Genomic DNA, 27,189 nt, shown 5'->3' on the forward strand with positions numbered 1-27,189 from the left:
GGATTTGATTTCAGTGGCTCCACTGCTCTTCAGTCTGCTCTATATATTCACAGTCACACTTGGAACCTCATCACATCAGACAACTGGGAAAGAGAGAGGTAGGAATGGGAGCAGGAGATTCCCACCTTTCATTGGAAATCTTGATGTTAATGTTGAATTGTTTTTGTATTTCAGGTTTGAGGAGAGGAACTTCAAGCCAGATATGATGCTGATTGGAGTTTTGCTGTTGGCTGCATTATTCAGCAGTGACGTGGCAGGTAAACTGATTCTATTATCTGTGGAAATCAATGACTGTGAACAAAAAATAAAGATTAAAACTGGCAGCACAGGAGGTGTATCCGGATAATAGAAAATGGGAATTTGGGTACAATCAGACTGTCCGGGATGGCTACATCTGTCGGACGTGTCTCTTGCCTGAGACACAGCAGCTCAGAGTTGTTGAGCTGAAGTGTACGTTTGAGACTCTCCAACACAGGGGAGGAGGGAAAATACCTACACAAACATTCTGCCTGTGAGGATAAGAATGAAGGCTGCTGGACAGATACAAATTATACAGGATATACAGCAGAGAAACAGGCCACTTGGCCCAGTCAGTCCATGCTGGAGTTTATACTCCACTTAATATTTGTCCCATCTTTCCTCATACAAATTTGTTATCGTAGCTTTGATAACTCAAAATACCCACACAATCATCTCATAGTAAAGTACATTGCCGCAAGAGGACTGTGTGTCTGTCAGGACACAAGAGGAGGTCGAGAAGGAGGCCTTATGGATAATTAGAACCATAGAACCATACAATCGTTACAGTGCAGAAGGAGGCCCTTTGGCACATCGAGTCTGCACTGACCCTCTGAAAGAGCACCCTAGCTAGGCTCAACCCCCTGCCCTGCCCCTGTAACCCCACCTGCACATCTTTGGACACTAAGGGGCAATTTAGCATGGCCAATCCATCTAACCTGCACATCTTTGGACACTAAGGGGCAATTTAGCATGGCCAATCCATCTAACCTGCACATCTTTGGACAGTAAGGGGCAATTTAGCGTGGCCAATCCACCTAACCTGCACATCTTTGGACAGTAAGGGGCAATTTAGCGTGGCCAATCCACCTAACCTGCACATCTTTGGACTGTCGGAAACCGGAGCATCCGGAGAAACCCACGCAGACATGGGGAGAACATGCAAACTCCACACAGTCACCAAGACTAGAATTGAACCCAGGTCCCTGGAGCTGTGAGGCAGCAGTGCTAATCACAGTGTCACAAAAACTATTCTCGAACTTTCTGCCTGTGAGGATAAGAATGAAGGCTGCAGGATAGATACAAATTACACAGGATATGCAGCAGAGAAACAGGACACTTAGCCCAATCAGTCCATGCTGGAGTTTATACTCCACTTAATATTTGTCCCATCTTTCCTCATACAAATCTGTTATTGTAGCTGTGATAACTCGAGACAGTAGACTGGAGACTTCCAGTGACAGCAAACATGGTTTATTAAGTACAGGCAAAGACTACCATGTACAGGCATACTTTGGTTTTTCAGCGTGTCCTCGGGTTCGTTCCCTGCTGCAGTTTTCTCCTTTGTTTCTCTCGCCTACTTTGCTTCTCCCCCGCTCTGCTCTCCTCCATCCGTCTCTTTCTTCCCCTTTGTCCCATGGCTTGTTTGCAACTACCGCCCTCCCCCTTACTCTACTGGTTGCTGGCTACGGACAGATCTTGGACAAGTTGGTGATTGGTTTCCATGTCCTTTGGAAGTACCCTTCCAACCCTCCGATCAACAGCTGAGCAGGATTCTCCGGCGGGAGATCAGGGTGGCTAAGGCATTGGTTCCCCCTCCCCATAAATAGTTCTGGCTGCTCTGAAACCCTGAAGATCGCCACTTTTGGGCATGGCTCCACCCCCACAACTTTGGACATTGCCTCAAAGAAGGTCGCCCAGAACCTGACAAGTCTCGGGCAGGCCCATAACGTGTGGGTTTGGTTAGCTGGGTCTCCCTGGAACCGTTTGCGTTTGTCCTCCACCTCCGGAAAGAACCTGCTCAATCGCGTTCTGATTTGGTGCGCTCTGTGCACAAACTTCAGCTGCATTAGGCTCAGCCCTGCGCATGTGGAGGTGGAGTTTGCCCTGTGCAGGGCTTCGATCCAGAGTCCTCCCCCTGTTACTATGCCTAGTTCCTACTCCCATTTTTCCCTTGCTTGTCCAGGGGGAGCGTACCTCCTCCATCAGTTATCTGTACAGGTCCCCACAGTCCCCCCTCCCTCGGTTGCCCGGGCCCAGCAGTTGCTCTAATAGCGAATGTCCTGGTTTCTGGGGATACAACATTGTTTCCTTACGGAGTACGTTTTTGATCTGTTTGTGTCTTAGTTCATTTTCTTTTGGTAGTTTGAACCTCTCTGTGAGTTCCTCCAAGGTTACTACTCTATCATATGTGTACATGTCCCGAACCATCAGAATCCCCCCCATCCGGTCTCCACCTTTTGAAGGTGGTGTGCATTATTGCTGGAGTAAACCTGTGGTTTGTTGCAGGTGGGGGCCATTGTGGACATTTCTGTCAGACCGAAGTGCTGTCTCATCTGATACCACGTTTGGAGCATGGCCACCACCTCTGGGCTTCTTGGGTACTTGGTCAGGGGGATGGGAGTCAGTTATGACTCGGGCTCGGAAGGATGTCCCTATTCAGGATCTCTCCGTCTTCATCCATTCCGCTACCAGTCCCTTCACCAATCCCCACACTCTTTCTGCAGTGGCTGCCCAGTGCTAGAACTGTAGGTTTGGGAGGGACTGGCCTCCCATGTTTCTTCTCCTTTGTAAGACTTTTTTTTTAATCATTGGGTTCACACACATAAACGGCCATAATTAGTTTGTCTGCCATGTTAAAGAAGGCCTTGGGGGTGTAGATCGGGAGGGATCTGAACTGGAAGAAGAATCTGGCAGTATGTTCATCTGCACTCTCCCTGCCATTCAGAGTGGGAGTGTGCCCCACCTCTGCAGGTCCTTTCGATTTCATCTACGAGACTCGTCAGGTTCTGTTTGTGGATCCATGTCCGGTTATGGGCTATTCAGATCACCAGGTAGCGAAATTTGGTTTGGGCCTTTTTGAACAGTAGTCCCTCCAGCGCTGTCCCTCCCCCAGCGGGTTCACCGGGAAGATTTCACTTTTGTTCAGGTTGAGTTTGTAGCCCGAGAAGTCCTGAGCTCCTTTCGGAGTTTCATTCACCCTTCCATGCTGGCCTGGGAGTTCGAGATGTAGAGGAGCAGGTCATCCACATGGGGTGAGGCTCTGTACTCTCTGTCTCCACTCTGGATACCTCTCCACCCCTTCGCTGTTCTGAGGGCGATTGTCAGTGGTTCGATTGCCAGAACAAACAGCAGCAGGGACAGCGGGGATCCCTGCCTCGTGCCTCTGTGCAGCTGGAAGTATTTAGAGCTGGTGGTGTTTGTCCGTACGCTCACCATGGGAGCATTATACAGGAGTTTCACCCAGGTGTTGAACCCTGGCCCGAACCCAAACCGTTCCAGCACCTCTATGAGGTACTTCCAATCGACTCTGTCGAAGGCCTTTTCTGCGTCCAGGGAGATGATCACTTCTGATGTTCTCTCCCCAGGTGGATCATTATCATGTTCAGCAGGCACCTGATGTTTGATGTTAGCTGCCTGCCCTTGACAAAGCCTGTGTGGTCTTCTGCGACTACCTCAGGCACGCAACTCTTCAGCTACTTAGCCAGGATTTTTGCCAGGATTTCCGCATGTACATTGAGTAGTGAGATGAGCCTGTAGGACCTGCACTCAGTTGGGTCTTTGTCCTTTTTGTGTATCAGTGATATTGAGTTTTGTGCTATTGTTGACGGCAGGGAGCCTCTTACCAACGAGTCTGCGAATATCTCCCACAAGTGCAGGGCCAGTGCTGTCATGACATTTTTGTAGGAGTCCCCCAGGAATTCATCTGGCCCCGGCACCTCCTCCGCCTGTGTGGCATTGATAACCTCCGTGACTTCTCCCAGTTTGAATGTTGCTTCTAGGCTCTGTCCCCTATCTTCCCACATGACTGCCATGTTCAGTCCGTTGAGGAACTGCTTCATCCTTGAGTTCCCCTCGGGGGGGCTCAGAGGTGTACAGCCCCCGGCAGAAGGTTTTGAAGGCCTTGTTGATCTTTTCCAGTGTGGCGACTAGCCTGCCATTGTTGTCCCTAACCAGCACTATTTCACTCGTGGCTGCCTGCTTCCTCAGCTTGTGAGCCAACAGACGGCTGGCTTTGTCTCCATGTTCATAAAAGGTTCCCCATGTCTGGCGGAGCTGATGCACTGCTTTCGCCGTGGAGTGCTCTATGGTCAGGGTCAGGGAGTACGGCCGGTATGGAGTTGATCAGTTGTTGTCTAGCTGCCTTCTCTTTATTTGCACGCTTTATAAGCAATAATTTCCCCTCTTATCACTACCTTCAGTGCTTCCCAGAACATGGAGGGTGCGACCTCCCCATTCTGGTTGTTTGTAATGTACCTGTCTATGGCCTGTGATATCCGTTCGCAGAATGCCTTCTCGGCCAGGAGCGCCATGTCCAGCCTGCATGGAGGTGTTGAGACCATCCCATCTCCAACCTCACATCCATGTAGTGTGGAGCGTGGTCGGAGATTACAATTGCGGAGTATTCCGCTCCTACCACTCTAGAAGCACCGTTTTCCACACCGCAAAGAAGTCGGTCCTGGTGCAGGCCCTGTGAACCTGCACAGGGAGAGAACATCAGAAGAGAGCAGTCCAAAGATGTGCGGGTTAGGTGGATTGGCCATGATAAATTGCCCTTACTGTCCAAAATTGCCCTTAGTGTTGGGAGGGGTTACTGGGTTATGGGGATAGGTTGGCGGTGTTGACCTTGGGTAGGGTGCTCTTTCCAAGAGCCGGTGCAGACTCGATGGGCCGAATGGCCTCCTTCTGCTCTGTAAATTCTATGAAAGTCTATGAAAGAAGAAGGCAAACTCCTACTCCCCTGGGTGTGTGAACCTCCATGGGTCCACTGCCCTCACCAGTTCCATGAACACACCCAGTTCCTTCACCATCTTTGATTTTATTCCCCAATTTGGGGTTTGATGTGACCCTGGTGAATCGGTGCGTGTCTATGTCGGGAATTCCGCATTGTCTTTTTCACAAATTCCGTGTCGCAGTTGGGAGCGTGCATGTTTACAAGTACTACCCTTCCAGGACAGATGGAATTGAAAAAAATCTGGAATTAAAAGTTGAATGGTGGCCATGAAAACATTGTCAATTGTTGTAAAAACCCATCTGGTCCTTTAGAGAAGGAAATCAGCCATCCTTACCTGGTCTGGACTGCATGTGACTCCAGGCCCACAGTAATGTGGTTCACTCTTAAATGCCCTCAGGGATGGGCAACAAACTTTGGCCCAGCCAGCGACGCCCACATCCTATGGATGAACAAAGAAAGAAAAGTCCCGCACAAATAGTCTTTCCATGTTTCATAGTTCGATGCGTTGAGGTATCTAGTTCATTGCTGGTTACGTTTTCTCCCTAGCCCATGCTTACGGAAAAACGCATCTGCGTCCGTGATGCACGATCAATTACGCAAAGACGAGAGTTGAATGCAACTGAGGCTTTATTACACAAAGATGTGTGGCCTCCTACAGCAGCTGGCGAAATGGCTGCTGTATGGGGAGCACACATATTTATACTCCGCCTCCTGGCGGAGCCAGCAGGCAGGGAACTACCCCCGTACCTGTAGTACAGGGCCTTACCAGAAATCACCTAATATATACATCAGTGGTGACTACCACAGTCTGCTGGTGCGGTGAAATAGTATTTCCTGCTCTGGAACATCACCCAGAACTTGGTCAGGTACAGCATTCCGAACCTCTCACTGTTATTATAAAGGGTCGGTTTGGTTTCGTTAAATTCTGCCAGACACTGGGCTCGGTCTGCTCCAATGTCTTGAACACACGGATCACAGTTGCAGGAACTGTGTGTCTCACCCAGTTTAAGATCCTTTCCCGGTCTTGGTGCTGGTGCAGCTTTGCAATGACGGCCTGCAGCTGTTCTGCAGTCTTATGTTTTGGCCGGAGTGACCTGTGGGTTCTGTCCACTTCAGGAGATTTGGGGAAGTTTTCCCTTCCAGCCAGTTTTCCGAGCATCTTGGCCACATACTCCTGCCCTCGGTTCCCTCCGGTGGGCCCACAATGTGGAGGTTCTGGCGATGCAACCAATTTTCTTGGTCCTCGATCTTACCCCTTAGTGAACCTTACGTCACCACAAACCTTGCCATTTCTGTCTCCAGTGAGGCGATCCGATCGCTCTGGTCAGTTGCGGCTTTCTCCAGCTCCCTGGGCATCGCCTCCTGAGTCTCCAGCCCGCTTTCCGCCTTTTCCAATGCTGCTCGCAGGGTGGCCAGCGCTTCTGCTACTGCCACTTTCACCATTGCCATAATTTCTATCTTGGCGTTCCTGTATTGGGAACTCACTCCATTTGCTCATTGGGGAAGCCTTATGTACGATCCGGCAGTCCTTCCCACTCAGGTGTGGCCAGGACCTCATTGCCCCACTTGTTTGCCATTGCATCAGTCTTCCTCTCAAGGCGCTTACTGCCTTTGTCATCTCTTCGGCCCCTCGTATTGCTGCTGCTTGGCATGGTGACGGAGGGGATGGAGGGTATTTCACCCAGATTTAGTGAGCTATTTTGGGTTGGAAGTGCCTAAATTAGAGTTTCCAGGAGGACAGCATCCACTCAGCACATCCCCGTCACCAGAAGGCGAGTTTCACAGTCTCATCATTCTTTGGGTGAAGATGTATCACCTGAACTCCCTCCTGGCAATCTTGCTGACTATCTGATATTGACGGCCTTGAGTTCTCCTCGTCCCCACAAGAGGGAACTTTCCTGTCTATCCGCTCCATCGTTACTACTCCAGCCACACGGTATTTGGTGAAGAGATAGACAGATCGGGAAGGTGAAAGTGTGTCTGAAAGACTAATGTGAGAAAGAAGGGACTATCTGTGAAAAGAGTGCAATACGTAGAATAAAGATGATGGGAGTTTGCAACTGCCATCAAATAAACTGCCAAGAACAGGTAGTGAAAGAGTTAATGGGGATGGTGTTTTTATCATGTTTGCAAGTCTCCTTCTTTATCCGATTATTTTCAACTTTGAATAAGTAATAAACACTGGTAATGGAAGTGAAGCAGAGCAGAAGGAGAAGTAGGTGTAGGGGAGCAACTAGGCTACAGCGAGCACAACATAATTACAGCCACCAGCTCCCCCATTGTTTCATTCAATATCCTTTCTGAACATCTTACCGTGAAGAATATTTAATATTTGGAGGGGATTGGGGTAGAGTATGTGATGATATGCATAAAGCAATTTTCTACATAATGTTATGCACGACCTCCAACCTCTAGATGGCAGTGTAAACCCACCACTTAACCCTGTGGCTGTATTTGGAGTAGGTTGTGTTGGAGGATAGATGTATTTTGCAATTGTTGTACAATAGTTAATTAGTGTTAGTAGTTTATTATTTTATTTATCCTAGTTATCTTATCACGCAGTCATAAATTACTTAAATTAGATGTTCTATAGTACTTCATTCACTTTGGCCAGTCTACAGAACATGACATGGGACCAGGCTTGATGATTTACTAAGAACTCGAAGATTCTGTACAAAAAATTCCAAACCACTAAAGATATCTTTAAAGGATAAGGAAGAAAACGCATCATTGCTACAAACCTTGCAAGCTACTGACAGCTGGTGCTCAACACGCGGTAGAACATCGAAGCCTGGGATAGAAGGCATCAAGGCACCTCAACAGCTTTGGATTACCAGGAACGTTGATGGGAATTGGAGGGTGCTTAAGCAACAGTTTAAACTCTATGTTGCAGTCCTTGGTCTGCAGGCACATCCCGATGAGAGGCGTATCACGTTGCTGCTCACTGTAGCAGGTCCCCAAGCAAGTGACATTTTCAACACTGTTGTCTTTGAAAACAAGGCTAACAGCAAAGGTTTAGAAGAAGTGCTTAAACAATTTGATCGGCATTGCTCCCATAAAAAAATGTAATCTTCGAGCGCTATATATTCCGTACGTGCACCCAGAATGTGGGAGAGGCATTCGATAGCTTCCTCACTGACTTGTCATTGAAGGCGCAGTCGTGCAACTTCAGTACACTCCAGTCGTCAATGATATGCGATAAGATAGATTTCAGAATCTCCAATGATGACGTGCGCGAAAGACTTCTGCGGGAAACAGACCTGCAACTTGAAAGTGCGTTTCAAATATGTCACCCTCGTGAGCTGGCTGCAAAGCAGCTCAGCACGTTGAATCTCCGGCATTTTGGTGCGAAGGCAGAAGAGGCGGCAGATACCATTAGTGTGCTTTCGCAGCTGAATATGAAACGTGCTCCAGGTGCGGGTGGCCTTCTTGAGCGGCCGACTCGATCCTCCATTTTATGTCCTAAATGGGGCAAGCAGCATTTGCCACAGTAATGCCATGCTTATGGAAAAACATGTGTCATCTGTGATGGCAGGAATCATTTTGTAATTCAAGGAGAAGGCCTGAACAACGGGTATCAGGGCTATTGATGAAGTGTGCCTGGAGGACACATTCTTTGAGGACATGATCTCCAGTGAAGACAAGAAGACTCAAGTCATACGAAATAGCAATGTATTTGTACCAATCTGCAGCAATAGTGAATTGAAGGCAGATAATCATAAAGATAAATGGACAGTGCCATTAAAGATAAATGGCACAGTGATAACAGTTAAGCTCGACACTGGTGCTAGGGCCAACGTTATCAACATGTCCGATGTAAAAGAAGCTGCAAATTCAACCAGAACGGTATTGTTAAGAGATTATAATGGTAACAAAATCTCGGCGTCAGGAGCATTTGAGCTTGATGTCGATGTCAAAAACAAAATTCGCAAGTTGATATTTTCTTTGGTGGTGGCGGACAGCGAATCTTTAATTGGAGTTCAGGCATGTGAGGAGCTACTGCTCGACGCTGAGTCTCTGGTGCAGACAATTCTGCAACAGGTCCTCATCCCTCAGGAGACTCCATGCTAATGATTTCCCTGAAATTTTCCAAGGTTTTGGTCCATTACCATCCATGTACAAGGTTCAATTAAAGGAAGATGGGAAGCCTGTAATTCATGCGCTGAGACATGTGCCAGCGCCATTTAGGGATAAACTCTAGGCAGAGCTCGAGACAATGACTGCCTTGGGTGTCATTAAGCGTATTGAAGTCCCTACAGACTGGGTTAATTCCATGGTCTGGGTAAAGAATGGGGACCTAAGAATCTGCGTGGATCCGGAGGATATGAATCTCTTGTGAGGGCCACGAAGAATCCAGCACGAGTTTCAAGGATACAAAGTAATAACATTTATTTACAATAACATGTATATATAACAGCAGCAGCAACTTCCCTTGCTGCACACTCCTTCCTGCTGTTTCCAAACTGGCCAGCTTTATTTATACTTGGAGTTTACTAATGGTTTCTCCGCCCCCCTCATTGGGGAAGCTCATACTCCCACAGGATTGTGGGATTGTCATTAGTCCCCAGCCAATGGTAAGCAGGCAGGTTATAACATCCCTCCCCCCCAAAGTCCAAGGAATCCACCGAAGACCCTGGCGAAGGAGGGCGTCGGACTCGTTTTGCCACAGGCCGGACACCATTTGCACGCGGCGCTGGATCAGGCGGCGTGTAACGAGACGGAGACTGGCGTAACGGTTGTACATCCACGGCCCGTGGACCCGAGGATTCCCCCTCTGATTCATCCTGTGTCTCCATCTCGGAGTCAGAGTCTGCTGCCTCCGTCATGTCAGCGTCTCTATCTCCATTCGGTTCTGTAATGACCTGCGCAGGGTTCGAGTGAGGCACCAGTGGAAGATTGTGAGGACTACCTTCCCTTGGCTCTGGTCTCTGCGGCTGTAGAAATGAGCTCCGGGGGAGGGGAATCTTTTGAGGGGATAGTCTACTGGACCGAACGTGGTCTACATGTTTGCGCTGGAGACGACCCTGGGCTTGCACTTGTTAAGATATAGGGCCCGTTTGGTGAAAGATTACACCAGGAACCCACTGGGCACCACCAGCAAAATTCCGAACGAATACTGAGTCACCGGGCGCAAACTGCCGAATCGGCCGATGCCGAGAAAATCCCTGTCCCTGCCGTTCTTGTGTGGGGCGTACTTTTGCGCCAATGTCTGGGAAAACCATACTAAGGCGGGTGCGAAGTCTCCGGCCCATTAGGAGTTCTGCGGGAGCTACCGCAGTTACCGCATGGGGGTTGGTCCTATACGTAAACAAAAAGCGAGCCAGTGTCATGTCCATTGATCCGGAAGACTGCTTCTTTAGGCCTCTTTTGAATGTCTGCACTGCGCGCTCTGCCAACCCATTTGAAGCCGGGTGGTAAGGGGCAGTGCGGATATGGCATATGCCGTTCACCTTCGTGAACCTCGCAAACTCCTCACTCGTGAATGGAGTGCCCTTATCCGTGACCAGCACCTCGGGGAAGCCATGCGTACTAAAAGACAAACGCATCTTTTCAATTGTTGCGCAGGACGTTGTCCCCTGCATCTTATGCACCTCTAGCCATTTAGACTGGGCGTCAATTAATAGAAGGAACATGGATCCTTGAAAAGGGCCTGCGAAATCTGCATGCAAGCGTGCCCAAGGCCGCCCTGGCCATTCCCAGTGATGTAGGGGCGTGGCCGGCGGAAGCTTCTGATGCTCCTGGCAAATGGAGCAGTTTTGGGCCACCTTCTCAATGTCAGTGTCGAGGCCTGGCCACCAGATATAACTCCGGGCCAACATTTTCATTTTGGTCACACCTGGATGCCCATTGTGCAAGTCTGTTAGTATCAGCTCCTGGCCTTTTACCGGGACAATCACACGTGTCCCCCACAAGAGGATGCCGTCTTCCACGCTGAATTCTGACAGCTTGGAGGAAAATGCCCGCAACTCGCCTGGGAGCTGTCTATGCTGCCCACCATACAGGACTATGTGCCGAACCTTTGACAGGACTGGCTCCACCTGGGTCCACTCACGGATCTGTGATGCCGTGACAGGCAAGGTGTCCATAACATTTAGGGTTGCAACCACCTCACCGGTCGTGGGGGTCGACATGGGGCCGGTCGATAAAGGCAATCGGCTCAGTGCGTCGGCATTTGCGATCTGCGCACCTGGTATAGAACATAGAACATAGAACAATACAGCGCAGTACAGGCCCTTCGGCCCACGATGTTGCACCGAAACAAAAGCCATCTAACCTACACTATGCCATTATGATCCATATGTTTATCCAATAAACTTTTAAATGCCCTCAATGTTGGTGAGTTCACTACTGTAGCAGGTAGGGCATTCCACGGCCTCACTACTCTTTGCGTAAAGAACCTACCTCTGACCTCTGTCCTATATCTGTTACCCCTCAGTTTAAAGCTATGTCCCCTCGTGCCAGCCATTTCCATCCGCGGGAGAAGGCTCTCACTGTCCACCCTATCCAACCCCCTGATCATTTTGTATGCCTCTATTAAGTCTCCTCTTAACCTTCTTCTCTCCAACGAAAACAACCTCAAGTCCATCAGCCTATCCTCATAAGATTTTCCCTCCATACCAGGCAACATCCTGGTAAATCTCCTCTGCACCCGCTCCAAAGCCTCCACGTCCTTCCTATAATGCGGTTACGAGAACTGTACGCAATACTCCAAATGCGGCCGTACCAGAGTTCTGTACAGCTGCAACATGACCTCCTGACTCCGGAACTCAATCCCTCTACCAATAAAGGCCAACACTCCATAGGTCTTCTTCACAACCCTATCAACCTGGGTGGCAACTTTCAGGGATCTATGTACATGGACACCTAGATCCCTCTGCTCATCCACACTTCCAAGAACTTTGCCATTAGCCAAATATTCCGCATTCCTGTTATTCCTTCCAAAGTGAATCACCTCGCACTTCTCTACATTAAACTCCATTTGCCACCTCTCAGCCCAGCTCTGCAGCTTATCTATATCCCTCTGTAACCTGCTACATCCTTCCACGCTATCGACAACACCACCGACTTTAGTATCGTCTGCAAATTTACTCACCCACCCTTCTGCGCCTTCCTCTAGGTCATTGATAAAAATGACAAACAGCAACGGCCCCAGAACAGATCCTTGTGGTACTCCACTTGTAACTGAACTCCATTCTGAACATTTCCCATCAACCACCACCCTCTGTCTTCTTTCAGCTAGCCAATTTCTGATCCACATCTCTAAATCACCCTCAATCCCGAGCCTCCGTATTTTCTGCAATAGCCTACCGAGGGGAACCTTATCAAACGCTTTGCTGAAATCCATATACACCACATCAACTGCTCTACCCTCGTCTACCTGTTCAGTCACCTTCTCAAAGAACTCGATAAGGTTTGTGATCATATTATTCCTATCTAGATGATTATAAATCTTGTCTCTTATAATCCCCTCCAAGACTTTACCCACTACAGACGTGAGGCTCACCGGTCTATAGTTGCCGGGGTTGTCTCTGCTCCCCTTTTTGAACAAAGGGACCACATTTGCTATCCGCCAGTCCTCTGGCACTATTCCTGTAGCCAATGATGACATAAAAATCAAAGCCAAAGGTCCAGCAATCTCTTCCCTGGCCTCCCAGAGAATCCTAGGATAAATCCCATCAGGTCCCGGGGACTTATCTATTTTCAGCCTGTCCAGAATTGCCAACACCTCTTCCCTACGTACCTCAATGCCATCTAATCTATTAGCCTGGGGCTCAGCATTCTCCTCCACAACATTATCTTTTTCCTGAGTGAATACTGACGAAAAATATTCATTTAGTATCTCGCCTATCTCTTCAGACTCTACACACAACTTCCCATCCCTGTCCTTGACTGGTCCTACTCTTTCCCTAGTCATTCGCTTATTCCTGACATACCTATAGAAAGCTTTTGGGTTTTCCTTGATCCTTCCTGCCAAATACTTCTCATGTCCCCTCCTTGCTCGTCTTAGCTCTCTCTTTAGATCCTTCCTCGCTACCTTGTAACTATCCATCGCCCCAACTGAAACTTCACACCTCATCTTCACATAGGCCTCCTTCTTCCTCTTAACAAGAGATTCCACTTCTTTGGTAAACCACGGTTCCCTCGCTCGGCGCCTTCCTCCCTGCCTGACCGGTACATACTTATCAAGAACACGCAGTAGCTGATCCTTGAACAAGCTCCACTTATCCAGTGTGCCCAACACTTGCAGCCTACTTCTCCACCTTATCCCCCCCAAGTCACGTCTAATGGCATCATAATTGCCCTTCCCCCAGCTATAACTCTTGCCCTGCGGTGTATACTTATCCCTTTCCATCATTAACGTAAACGTCACCGAATTGTGGTCACTGTCCCCAAAGTGCTCTCCTACCTCCAAATCCAACACCTGGCCTGGTTCATTACCCAAAACCAAATCCAAAGTGGCCTCGCCTCTTGCTGGCCTGTCAACAAACTGTGTCAGGAAACCCTCCTGCACACACTGTACAAAAAACGACCCATCTAATGTACTCGAACTATATCTTTTCCAGTCAATATTTGGAAAGTTAAAGTCTCCCATAATAACTACCCTGTTACTTTCACTCTTATCCAGGATCATCCTCGCCATCCTTTCCTCTACATCCCTAGAACTATTTGGAGGCCTATAGAAGACTCCCAACAGTGTGACCTCTCCTTTCCTGTTTCTAACCTCAGCCCATACTACCTCGGAAGATGAGTCCCCATCTAGCATCCTCTCAGCCACCGTAATACTGCTCTTGACTAGCAGCGCCACACCTCCCCCTCTTTTGCCTCCTTCTCTGAGCTTACTAAAACACCTAAACCCCGGAACCTGCAACATCCATTCCTGTCCCTGCTCTATCCATGTCTCCGAAATGGCCACAACATCGAAGTCCCAGGTACCAACCCATGCTGCCAGTTCCCCTACCTTATTTCGTATACTCCTGGCATTGAAGTAGACACACTTCAAACCACCTACCTGAACACTGGCCCCCTCCTGCGACGTCAAATCTGAGCTCCTGACCTCTATACTCTCATTCTCCCTTACCCTAAAACTACAATCCAGGTTCCCATGCCCCTGCTGCATTAGTTTAAACCCCCCCAAAGAGCACTAACAAATCTCCCCCCCCAGGATATTTGTGCCCCTCAGGTTCAGATGTAGACCATCCTGTCTGTAGAGGTCCCACCTTCCCCAGAAAGAGCCCCAGTTATCCAGAAATCTGAATCCCTCCCGCCTGCACCATCCCTGTAGCCACGTGTTTAATTGCTCTCTCTCCCTATTCCTCATCTCACTATCACGTGGCACGGGCAACAACCCAGAGATAACAATTCTGTTTGTTCTAGTTCTGAGCTTCCATCCTAGCTCCCTGAAAGCCTGCCTGACATCCTTATCCCCTTTCCTACCATGTCGTTAGTGCCAATGTGGACCACGACTTGGGGCTGCTCCCCCTCCCCCTTAAGGACCCGGAAAACACGATCCGAGACATCACGTACCCTTGCACCTGGGAGGCAACATACCAAACGTGAGTCTCTCACGCTCCCACAAAATCTCCTATCTGTGCCCCTGACTATCGAGTCCCCAATTACTAATGCTCTGCTCCTCTCCCCCCTTCCCTTCTGAGCAACAGGGACAGACTCCATGCCAGAGGCCCATACCCCATGGCTTACCCCTGGTAAGTCCCCCCCCCACAAGTATCCAAAGCGGTATACTTGTTTCTCAGGAGAACGACCCTGCACTGACTGCTTTTTCCCAGTCCCTCTTACAGTTACCCATCTATCTCCAATCTTTGGTGTAACTAATTCCCTGAAGCTGCTATCTATGACCCCCTCGGCCTCCCGAATGATCCGAAGTTCTTCCAACTCCAGCTCCAGTTCCCTAACTCGGTCTTAGAGGAGCTGGAGATGGCAGCACTTCCTGCAGGTAAAATCAGCAGGGACACTAACTGCATCCCTCACCTCAAACATCCTGCAGGAGGAACATTGCACTCTCTTCCCTGCCATCCCTCTAACTTTCTACCTAGATCTGGCTAACAACTAAATTAAATTTTTTTATTTAAAAAAAATAAAATAAAATAATAATAATAAAATATGGTTTGTGTTCCAGAGAATACTCGTATACAGCAAGCAACAAAGCCCAGCGCTGGATCCGTGCGGAAGCAATGGGCGGTATTGGCTTATCCTCTCTGAAAAGTCCCAGCAGAGGCTTATGATCAGTCACGATAGTGAAATGGTGGTCATACACATACTGGTGGAAACGTTTCACCACAAAAACCACTGCCAGGCCCTTCTTCTCGATCTGCGTGTACCTTTTCTCCGCTGCAGTCAATGTGCGGGAGACGAAAGCTATCGGTCGCTCGGCCCCGTTCTCCATCTTGTGGGACGGCCCCAATACCATACGGGGATGCATCACATGTGACGAGCAAAGGCTTTCCAGGATCATAGTGGGTTAGTAACCCAGACGACGACAATTGTGCTTTACCCGCCGGAAAGCGGTTTCTTGCGGCTGACCCCAAATCCAGGTGTGATTTTTCTTTAGCAGAAGGTGCAAAGGGGCCAGCTTAGTTGCCAGATTGGGGAGGAACTTCCCGTAATAGTTTACGAGACCGAGAAAATAACGAAGATGCGAAGTGTCAGTCAGGGCGGGGGCCTGTTGAATTGCACGCACCTTCTCTGCGACAGGGTGCAAACCTTCGCGGTCCACCCGATAACCTAGGTAGACTACTTTCTTTGCCTGAAATACGCACTTTGTGCGACGTAAACGGACTCCAGCCTCCGAAAGGCGTCTAAGGACAGCCTCCAGATTTTCGAAATGTTCCTGCTCCGACGTCCCTGTAATCAAAACGTCATCTAAGTAGACAGCAACACGTGGTAAACCTCTCAAAATGCCCTCCATAACACGTTGAAAAATTGCGCAGGCAGAGGATACTCCAAAGGGCAACCGTGTATATTCATACAGGCCCCGGTGTGTATTAATCGTTACATATGGTCGGGAGGCAGGGTCCAGCTCCAACTGCAGGTAGGCGTGACTCATATCTAATTTTGTGAACGAGAGGCCACCTGCAAGCTTCGCGTAGAGATCCTCTATGCGAGGCATTGGACATCGGTCGAGTCGGGAAGCCGTATTCACTGTACGTTTATAGTCGCCACACAAGCAAACTGTGGCATCTAGCTTCATTACAGGTACAATTGGTGCTGCCCAGTCAGCAAAACGGACGGGCTGATAATACCCAAACGCTCCAACGAGTGAGCTCCCCTTCTACCTTCTCGAGCAAGGCGTAAGGCACCGGGTGCGCCCGGAAATAGCGCGGCGTGGCTCCTGGTTCGATTTGGATACGGGCGACGGCCCCTTTTATTTTCCCCAAACCAGGCTGGAATACATCTGGGTATTGTCCTAGCACCTCAGTCAACCCTTCAGAAACTGTTTGGAGGATGTGCTGCCATTGCAACCGCAAATGGCACAACCAGTCCCGACCCAGCAGGCTGGGCCCATGGCCATGCACCACGATAAGTGGGAACCACCCCTCCTGGCGTCCATAAACAACAGGGGTCATTGTAGTTCCTGCAATGTCCAGTGGTTCCCCCGTGTAGGTAGCCAACCTGGCCTGTGAGTCGGTTAATGTAAGGGTCTGTATACCCTGCTTGATGCAGTCGAATGTCCTCTGGGCAAACACGGAGACCGCTGCGCCAGTGTCCAACTCCATCTCAAGCGGGTGGCCATTGACCCGTACTGTCACCTTAATGCGGGCCACACGGGGAGCTGCCACACAATGCAGCTGCAGGCAGTCGTCCTCCGTCTCCACGTCCTCAGGAGTAGTCACCGCAGGTTCATCCACATGGAAGGTACGGCCCCTGGGCTGGTCCCAGGTACGGCCCCTGGGCTGGCCCCAGTTTCAGTCGGAACGACAGCGCCTCTGGCGCCCCCAGGACCACCGTCCGCGACGGGGTCGGCGCCTACAAGTCTGACACGGACATGGCTCCTCATCCATTGGTTCTGGAGAAGGCTCCCTTCGGGGAGGAATGTCCGACGGCCACTGGCGTCGGTCCGGACGTTGCCTCGCCCAAGGTTCCGCAGGAGTGCGGGGGGACGTTTTCGGACGGAAGGGGTTGCGCCCCAAGGCATGCATTTCTATTCCCTGTAGCTCCTGCACTCCTCGTTCTGCGCTCTCTCGGGACAATACTATTTGAATGGCCTGTTGAAAAGTCAATGTTGGCTCAGCTAACAACTTTCCCTGGGTGGCCGCATTGTTAATACCGCAAACCAAACGGTCGCGTAACATTTCTGACACGGTCTCACCATAGTCACAGTACTCCGCAATCCCGCGTAGCCTGGATAGAAAATTGGCAAGGGATTCTCCAGGGGTCCTCTCAGCGGTATTAAACCGGTAACGCTGGACTATCGTGGACGGGGTTGGGTTAAAATGTTGCCCCACTATATTCACAAGTTCATCAAACGTTTTAGTGTCCGGCGCAGCTGGGTACGTAAGGCTCCTAATCAGCCCAAACGTAGCTGGCCGCAGGCGGTGAGCAATATGACCACCTGGCGCTTGTTTTCGGTGATATTGTTTGCCCGGAAATAGTAACGCATCCATTGTGTGTACTGGTTCCAGCTTTCCAGCGCAGCATCAAAAACATCCAAACGTCCGTAGAGAGGCATGGTATAATAGAAAACAACTTCCAACCTGTATCCCACAAAAATCCAGGGAGGTGGCTTCAGCAGTGTAGACAGCTATTCACTTTAACCCTCATCGCCAGTTTTGTGAGGGCCACGAAGAATCCAGCACGGGTTTTAAGGATACAAAGTAATAACATTTATTTACAATAACATATATATATAAAACAGCAGCAGCAACTTCCCTTGCTGCACACTCCTTCCTGCTGTGTCCAAACTGGCCAGCTTTATTTATACTTGGAGTTTACTAATGGTTTCTCCGCCCCCCTCATTGGGGAAGCTCATACTCCCACAGGATTGTGGGATTGTCATTAGTCCCCAGCCAATGGTAAGCAGGCAGGTTATAACAGAATCTCAATATTAAAATGGAACGCCACCCTACACCAAAAAGGGAGGAGACAACGCGTGAAAAGGTAGAAGCAACCTGTCTCAGCAAATTGGACGCATCATAAGGCTTCTGGCAACTGAAACTGGATAAAGAAAGCACCAAAATGTGCATGTTCAACACACCCTTCGGGAGATATTGCTTTTTAAGAATGCCATTTGACATCATCTCGGCTTCAGAGATCTTTCATCAATCTGTGGAGCATATAGGTGCAGGAATTCCGGGGGTCCGTGTGTATGTGGATGACATTATTATTTGGGGGTCGACCCAGGAAGAGCATGATAAATGGCTTCCCAGGGTCCTAAAAAGTATCAAGATAAAACGGTCTGAATTTGAACAGGGCGAAATGTCAAGTCGGGGTGCACAGCATCACCTTCATGGGAGACAAGCTGTCCGCACAAGGTGTTCAGCCCGACCAAGACAAGATGAGGTCAATTCTGCAGATGCCAAGCACTACGGATAAAAGAATGCTAGGCATGATAAATTTTGTGCGTAAGTTCATCCCCAACTTGCCAGCCAAAACATCACGTCTGAGGGAGACCATAAAGAAGGATGTAACATTCCAGTGATCCAGCAACCATGAACAAGAGTGGCAGGTTTCGCTCACCACGGCGCCAGCAAAAAACACAATCTCAACTGATGCATCATTTGGGAGCAGTCCTACTCCAGCATGATCTGGAAGGAGACAGTTTGCCAGTGGCGTAAGCGTCCAGATCGATGTCTGACACTGAATGATGATACGCTCATTAATGGGCGAACAAAGTTCCATGATTATGTATATGGGCTTCCAACCTTTATTGGGGAGACTGGCTACAGGCCATTGGTTGCCATCATACGAAAAAATCTTAGCGAGTTGTTGCCGAGACTGCAGCGAATGATTATGAAGTTGCAGCGATACGAATTCGAGTTGATGTATGCATCGGGTAAACATCTTATTGTGGCTGACACACTTTCCAGAGATGATAAATGGCTTCCCAGGGTCCTAAAAAGTATCAAGATAAAACGGTCTGAATTTGAACAGGGCGAAATGTCAAGTCGGATAAGAGTGGTCCGAGGATGAATGTGCTAAATTGGGGGAAGGCTAATTATAACAATATTAGGCGGGAACTGAAGAACATAGATTGGGGGCGGATGTTTGAGGGCAAATCAACATCTGACATGTGGGAGGCTTTCAAGTGTCAGTTGAAAGGAATACAGGACCGGCATGTTCCTGTGAGGAAGAAAGATAAATACAGCAATTTTCGGGAACCTTGGATGACGAGTGATATTGTAGGCCTCATCAAAAAGAAAAAGGAGGCATTTGTCAGGGCTAAAAGGCTGGGAACAGACGAAGCCTGTGTGGCATATAAGGAAAGTAGGAAGGAACTTAAGCAAGGAGTCAGGAGGGCTAGAAGGGGTCACGAAAAGTCATTAGCAAATAGGGTTAAGGAAAATCCCAAGGCTTTTTACACGTACATAAAAAGCAAGAGGGTAGCCAGGGAAAGGGTTGGCCCACTGAAGGATAGGCAAGGGAATCTATGTGTGGAGCCAGAGGAAATGGGCGAGGTACTAAATGAATACTTTGCATCAGTATTCACCAAAGAGAAGGAATTGGTAGATGTTGAGTCTGGAGAAGGGGGTGTAGATAGCCTGGGTCACATTGTGATCCAAAAAGACGAGGTGTTGGGTGTCTTAAAAAATATTAAGGTAGATAAGTCCCCAGAGCCTGATGGGATCTACCGCAGAATACTGAAGGAGGCTGGAGAGGAAATTGCTGAGGCCTTGACAGAAATCTTTGGATCCTCGCTGTCTTCGGGGGATGTCCCGGAGGACTGGAGAATAGCCAATGTTGTTCCTCTGTTTAAGAAGGGTAGCAAGGATAATCCCGGGAACTACAGGCCGGTGAGCCTTACGTCAGTGGTAGGGAAATTACTGGAGAGAATTCTTAGAGACAGGATCTACTCCCATTTGGAAGCAAATGGACGTATTAGTGAGAGGCAGCACGGTTTTGTGAAGGGGAGGTCGTGTCTCACTAACTTGATAGAGTTTTTCGAGGAGGTCACTAAGATGATTGATGCAGGTAGGGCAGTAGATGTTGTCTATATGGACTTCAGTAAGGCCTTTGACAAGGTCCCTCATGGTAGACTAGTACAAAAGGTGAAGTCACACGGGATCAGGGGTGAACTGGCAAGGTGGATACAGAACTGGCTAGGTCATCGAAGGCAGAGAGTAGCAATGGAAGGGTGCTTTTCTGATTGGAGGGCTGTGACTAGTGGTGTTCCGCAGGGATCAGTGCTGGGACCTTTGTTGTTCGTAGTATATATAAATGATTTGGAGGAAAATGTAACTGGTCTGATTGCAGACGACACAAAGGTTGGTGGAATTGCGGATAGCGATGAGGACTGTCTGAGGATACAGCAGGATTTAGATTGTCTGGAGACTTGGGCGGAGAGATGGCAGATGGAGTTTAATCCAGACAAATGTGAGGTAATGCATTTTGGAAGGTCTAATGCAGGTAGGGAATATACAGTGAATGGTAGAACCCTCAAGAGTATTGAAAGTCAAAGAGATCTAAGAGTACAGGTCCACAGGTCATTGAAAGGGGCAACACAGGTGGAGAAGGTAGTCAAGAAGGCATACGGCATGCTGGCCTTCATTGGCCGGGGCATTGAGTATAAGAATTGGCAAGTCATGTTGCAGCTGTATAGAACCTTAGTTAGGCCACACTTGGAGTATAGTGTTCAATTCTGGTCGCCACACTACCAGAAGGATGTGGAGGCTTTAGAGAGGGTGCAGAAGAGATTTACCAGAATGTTGCCTGGTATGGAGGGCATAAGCTATGAGGAGCGGTTGAATAAACTCGGTTTGTTCTCACTGGAACGAAGGAGGTTGAGGGGCGACCTGATAGAGGTATACAAAATTATGAGGGGCATAGACAGAGTGGATAGTCAGAGGCTTTTCCCCAGGGTAGAGGGGTCAATTACTAGGGGGCATAGGTTTAAGGTGAGAGGGGCAAGGTTTAGAGTAGATGTACGAGGCAAGTTTTTTACACAGAGGGTAGTGGGTACCTGGAACTCGCTACCGGAGGAGGTAGTGGAAGCAGGGACGATAGGGACATTTAAGGGGCATCTTGACAAATATATGAATAGGATGGGAATAGAAGGATACGGACCCAGGAAGTGTAGAAGATTGTAGTTTCGTTGGGCAGTGTGGTCGGCACGGGCTTGGAGGGCCGAAGGGCCTGTTCCTGTGCTGTACATTTCTTTGTTCTTTGTTTGTTCTTTATGATGGCAATGAGGACCCACTCCCGCTGGATGAGGACGTACAGGCCCACGTAAACATGGTGACAGGCTCTCTGCCAGTCTCGGACAACAAGTCAAAAATAATTAAAGAGGAAACTGACAAGGACACGGCCGCAGAAAGTGGGAAAATACATCCAAGCAGGATGGCCAAGGGCATCATGTTCAAGTTTCCACAATATTCCTGCACAATTAAGTGACGTGAATAGATTTTTGCTGCGGAATCAGCGGAATGTGATTCCACAGGCGCAACGCTCAATGATCCTCGTGAGGTTACATGAAGGGCACTTGGGGATGAAAAAGTGTAAGAGGAGAGCCAGGGAGCCAGTCTATTGGCCTGGGATCAACCGGGACATTGAGTTGATGGTGGAGGACAGTGAAACATGCCAAAGATTTCAGCGCAGGCAGAGCAAGGAACCTATGCAGGTGGGCGAGACAGTCCCAACTCTGTGGCAGAAGGCTGCCATGGATCTTTTCCATTTAAATGGAAAGGAGTATCTTCCGGTCATAGCATATATCTCTAACTTCCCGGAGATAGCACAGTTGTCGAATTCTATGGCAAGATGTGTTATTAAGAATGTCAAATTTGTGCGCGACATGGCATTCTAAATGTGGTTATGAACGATAATTGTCCTTGTTTTTGTGACATTATACAAATATACAGCATGTGAAGATGTAATTTTATGTTAAAACTAGCCACGAGAGGGAGCTAATGGACAGGACTATAAATTGCACTGACTCTTACATTTCTCGGAGAGACGAGAGAGTGAGCTGGAGAGAGTCGAGGAGAGTAGAGTAGAACAGGTAAAAGATGGTTAGGCATAGGTGACATCAGTTGTGTATTTGAGAGTTCTGTAGTTAGAGATAGCATAGTTTAATATAGTAACCTTGTACTTTAGGAATATGTACAAATCTTATTTAGTAGTGTTAATAAATTTGTTCTGTTTGTCGATGAAGCCTGTTGTTCTTTGTTTGACACTCCAAGTCATTAAGGTAAAGCCAAGCAGAGAACAACACGTGGTACCAGGTGTGATTCTTAAAGTAGTGTAGTAGGTTTAGGGAGAAAGAAAAAAATCTCAGTTCGAAGAAAGAAAAAAAAACTTGGGGAAAACAAATCTCAACCAGACTCCAGCAACAACAACCAGCAACGTTTAAAAATACCCAGTTGAAGCTTCATGGGGGGTCTGCAGACTCCAAAGTCATTCAGGACATCGGCTAAAGTAGATGTGAACTGGAAAATTTTCAAACAAGAGTTTGAACAGTACCACTCAGCCTTAAACCTCGAAGCGGTCAGTGAGAAGCGAAAGATTATGCTGTTACTAAATTTGACTGGACCGCTGACTATAGAACTGTATAACTCATTCCACTTTGAGAATGAATTTGTGAAAAATAAGATTAATGTAGTCATTGTAAAATTTGATAGCCATTATGAGAGTAAAAGAAATGAAATGCTGCGTGAACGACTGCAAAGGTAACAAAAAGAAATGCTAGAAGATCCTATTAATATATCCCATGTGAGCAAAGTAACTAAAAATAGATGTTCCGGAAAATTTTCTGGGGAAAGTGACTCAAAAATCCACATCGGGCTGACTCCGTTGAAGCTGTGGCACAGCTAGAAATTCAGCGCACTGCAGAAGAAGGCCACTTTGCACATGAAAAAAAGCGCGCTTTGGAAGACGGACATTTCATGCATGCGCAGTTGAAGAAAAAATGCGATCCGGAATGCGATCTATTCTGCGCATGCACACGACAATGTTGGAGATGCGCTCTTGAAAAAAAGCGCACTTTGGACACCGACCATTCTGCGCATGTGCATGAGAAGTTTGCGCATGACGTCACGAGCATGATGACGTGGCGATGTTGTGGCCACGCCCACTTAAGAAAAAAATGCACAGACTTCGGTAAAAGATGTTTTAAGTGCAGCAAACTAAACGATTTTGCCTCGCAATACAGAACAGGGGTGAAATTTCGACGAACAACTGAACAAGCAATTTTCAGCATAAAACAAGAAGGCAATTTTAACAAATATATGAATACAGTCGGTAACCCCGTCATTGAAGAATGTTACTTAGATATGGAAGATATATTCGGGTTAGATGATTATTGCGTTAGTAGCACGATTGAAAAAATAAATAGTACTCCACTAAAGACAGATGGAACCAATAGATTGATGGAATTGCTCACCGTTGCAACATCGGATAGCAGTAATCTGACAGATGGTGATGCCGATACCATTGAAGACGAATGGACAATTCCAGTGATACTGAATGCCACATTAATCAATTGCAAGCTCGTCACGGGAATGAGTGCCAATCTTCTCAGCCCATCCGATTTGAACTGCTGAGAGTTCCACCAACAATTTTTGATCAAACAAAACGGCTCGGCTAATTGCCTTCAGTAGGAATGTGATTGAAATTCTAGGGGTATGTGACCTAATAATAATAATAATCGCTTATTGTCACAAGTAGGCTTCAATTAAGTTACTGTGAAAAGCCCCGAGAAGCATGGGTGCGCAATCAAAGTCACATTGTGCAATTCGCCATTGTGGACACAGAGCGAGAGTCCACATTGGGAGCGAAAGCATGCAAAATCCTGAACCTCGTTAAGCGACTGTATGTGCTAGAAAGCGTAATGACAGAGGACCAATGTAACTGGCCACAAGATATGATAACCACAATCATCCGATGAGGACAGTGGTGAAACAGATGATGAGCCAAAAGAAGAGGAAGGCTATGAATGTCTATCTACTTTATTTGCAACTAGCGACAAAATGATCACAAGTAGCACATAGCACCAGCTGTGCAGGACAATGGTGAAACTGACAGATCTCAGCTGGACTGTACAGAGGCTGAAAATGAAACTGCAACAGTGAACAGATAAATTGAGAATACATCAATTGTGAACAGCCAATAAGAAAATGAAGACATCTTGGAAAAGTTGACTCCACACAAAGAGCTCAAAGTTATGTCAGATCATCCAAAGGGAATTGATATTAAAAGGTTCAAAGATGAATCAGATAAGCCAAAAGATACTGATCTTGAGAACACAAAGAGTAACTACAGAACAACAGAATTTACACAAAGGTACTACTTGGAAACCAAAGGACAACTAACTAATGCATTGCAATTCAATGGAAACAATGTGTTAGGACTTGCAGTCACACTTGACTAACCATACAGTATGAAAAGCAATCCAGTTGGCAATCGAGCAAGGGACTGCAGGACAGTGTGTGAAAAACATCTACCATTTGTGATAACACAGACAGATGTGTGTGTAGATCATACCAAGTTCAAGCATGATGGCACAAATGCCAGGAAGATACAGAGAAAGAAAAAAACGTCATTCCAACAGTCTAGAAGAATTGGTCCTTGCTAAAAAACCAGAAAGCAAACCGTTTTTTCTGGCAAAGGCGACAAGAAATCAACACCACAAGCACCGAAAAAAGACCACGTCAGTGAACAATGGTGGTTCAGCCAGTCGAAAACCTGATTGATTGAACTGATAACTTGTTGGTGATGTACCACACTACCACAGTGAATATTGAGTACAGACACAATTCATGAACTGTAAAAGACTAATAACTGCATTGTTAACCGACCTTTGTCATTGTTGACATGCTGTGTGATAACTTGTATAAGAAAATGTGTAGATAGTCAGCCTTGCATGTAAAAAAATTTAACATTTTTGTTTCAAATCCAGGGGGATGTGACATTATAGAAATGTACAGCATGTGAAGAGTTAATGTTATGTTAAAACTAGCCACTCGGGGGAGCTAAGAGGGTACTATAAATTGCATTGACTCTTCGATTTCTGGGAGAGATCAGAGATTGAACTGGAGAGAGTCCAGGAGAGTAGAATAGAAGAGGTAGAAGATGGTTAGGAATAAGAGACATCAGTTGTGTACTTCAGAGTTCTGTAGTTAGAGATAGCATAGTTTAATATAGTAACCTTATTCTTTAGGAATAGGTATGAATCTTATTTAGTAGTGTTAATAAATTAGTTTTGTTCGTTAACAAAGCTTGTTGCTCTTTATTCAACACTATGCACCCAAGCCATCCAGGTAAAGCAAAGCAGAGCACAATACAGTTTTGACTGCTATGACTGGACAGAATTTACATGGCAGTATGATTTCCAGCATGTTACTTCCAGTCCGCATTATATTATCCACGACCTCCGAAAACTAGGTGGCAGTGTAAACCCACCATGTGATCCTATGGCTGGGGAGTTGGGAGTTTGTGCTGGAGGATAGACGTATTTTGCCGTAGTTCTACAAGGAGCTGGTTTAGCGCAGTGGGCTAAACAGCTGGCTTGTAATGCAGAACAAGGCCAGCAGCGCGGGTTCAATTCCCATACCGGCCTCCCCGAACAGGCGCCGGAATGTGGCGACTTGGGGCTTTTTGCAGTAACTTCATTGAAGCCTACTTGCGACAATAAGCAATTATTATTAGTGTTAGTAGTTTATTATTTTATTTGTCCCAGCCATCTTATCACGCAGTTGTTCCATTCTTCATTATTTAAACTAAATGTTTTGTAGTTCATCCTTCACTTCGACCACTCTACAGAACATAGTAAGAAGTCTTCCAACACCAGGTTAAAGTCCAATAGGTTTGTTTCAAACACTAGCTTTCGGAGCACTGCTCCTTCTTCAGTTCTCACCTGAGGAATTGGTTGAATTTGATTGAAGTATTGGTTTTATATTGATGTTTGCACATTTCTGTTATCTGTAACTGTTTACAATGCCAAAAAATACCTCAATAAAATTGTTTGTTAAAACAAAAGGCTAATTAAATGTTAGCATTTATTGCAAAAGGACTGGAGTATAAAAGTAGAGAGGCATTGCTGCACTTGGGGATATGGGGAGAATGTGCAGACTCCGCACAGACAGTGACCCAAGCCGGGAATCAATCCTAGGTCCCTGATGCTGTTAAGCAATAGTGCTAACCATTGTGCTACCATGCCATCCACGTAATAGAATCTCCGTGGGGCTGGTTTAGCACACTGGGATAAATCGCTGGCTTTTAAAGCAGACCAAGCAGGCCAGCAGCACGGTTCAATTCCCGTACCAGCCTCCCCGAACAGGCGCCGGAATGTGGCGACTAGGGGCTCTTCACAGTAACTTCATTGAAGCCTACTTGTGACAATAAGCGATTTGCATTTCATTTTCCTTTGATAGCTTTCTTACCGACCTCCAGTTAAAAGCACAAATGGAAACAGGAGCAATCAGTGATATCATGACTATGCAATTAAAACCGAGAATATTGAATAAGCCAAACTTGTTGAAGGACTAGAATGCTCAGAAATTTGACACAGTGGGAATTTGTCAATTGGACGTGCAAGTAAAAAATAAAGTGCACAAATTAAAATTCTCGATAGTTGCTGAAGGTGGTGAATCGTTATTACATGATGAAGCATGTGAAGCATGTGAGAAGAATGTATAGCACTGACTGCACTGAACCCACACAGTAGATCAGTGGAGCCATTGTGCTGTTCCTGAAATATTCCAGGGTTTTGGTGTTTTATTTTTCACTTACAAGATTCAATTACAAAAGGATGCTCAACTGGTGATACATTCCCCGAAAAGGGTTCCAGCACCATTACATAACCATCTAAAGGCAGAATTAGACAGGATGACACATCTTGGCATTATAAAAAAGATTGAAGAGCTGACAGATTGGGTCAATTTGATGGTATGTGTAAAAAAAAGAAACAATGAACTTCGAATGTTTATGGATCCCAAAGATTTAAATGCAAATATAGATGCAAAACTATCCGATACCTAAAAGAGAGGAGATCACAAGTGAGATCTGGTACAAAATAGTTCAGCAAACTTGATGCTTCACAAGGATACTGGCAG

At 47.2% G+C, this 27,189-nt stretch overlaps 1 protein-coding gene across 1 annotated transcript in view; it reads left to right on the plus strand.

The window, feature by feature from the left end:
- The window catches only part of LOC140387674 (lectin-like), an 82,987-nt gene that overhangs the window by 17,615 nt on the left and 38,183 nt on the right, over positions 1–27,189 (plus strand). Inside the window, exon 2 of the mRNA XM_072470867.1 lies at positions 175–257. Within this exon, the coding sequence (XP_072326968.1) occupies positions 175–257 (83 nt within the window). The remainder of the gene's footprint in view (positions 1–174; positions 258–27,189) is intronic.

Source organism: Scyliorhinus torazame, chromosome 13 (assembly GCF_047496885.1).
Source record: "Scyliorhinus torazame isolate Kashiwa2021f chromosome 13, sScyTor2.1, whole genome shotgun sequence".
Taxonomy (NCBI): Eukaryota; Metazoa; Chordata; class Chondrichthyes; order Carcharhiniformes; family Scyliorhinidae; genus Scyliorhinus; species Scyliorhinus torazame.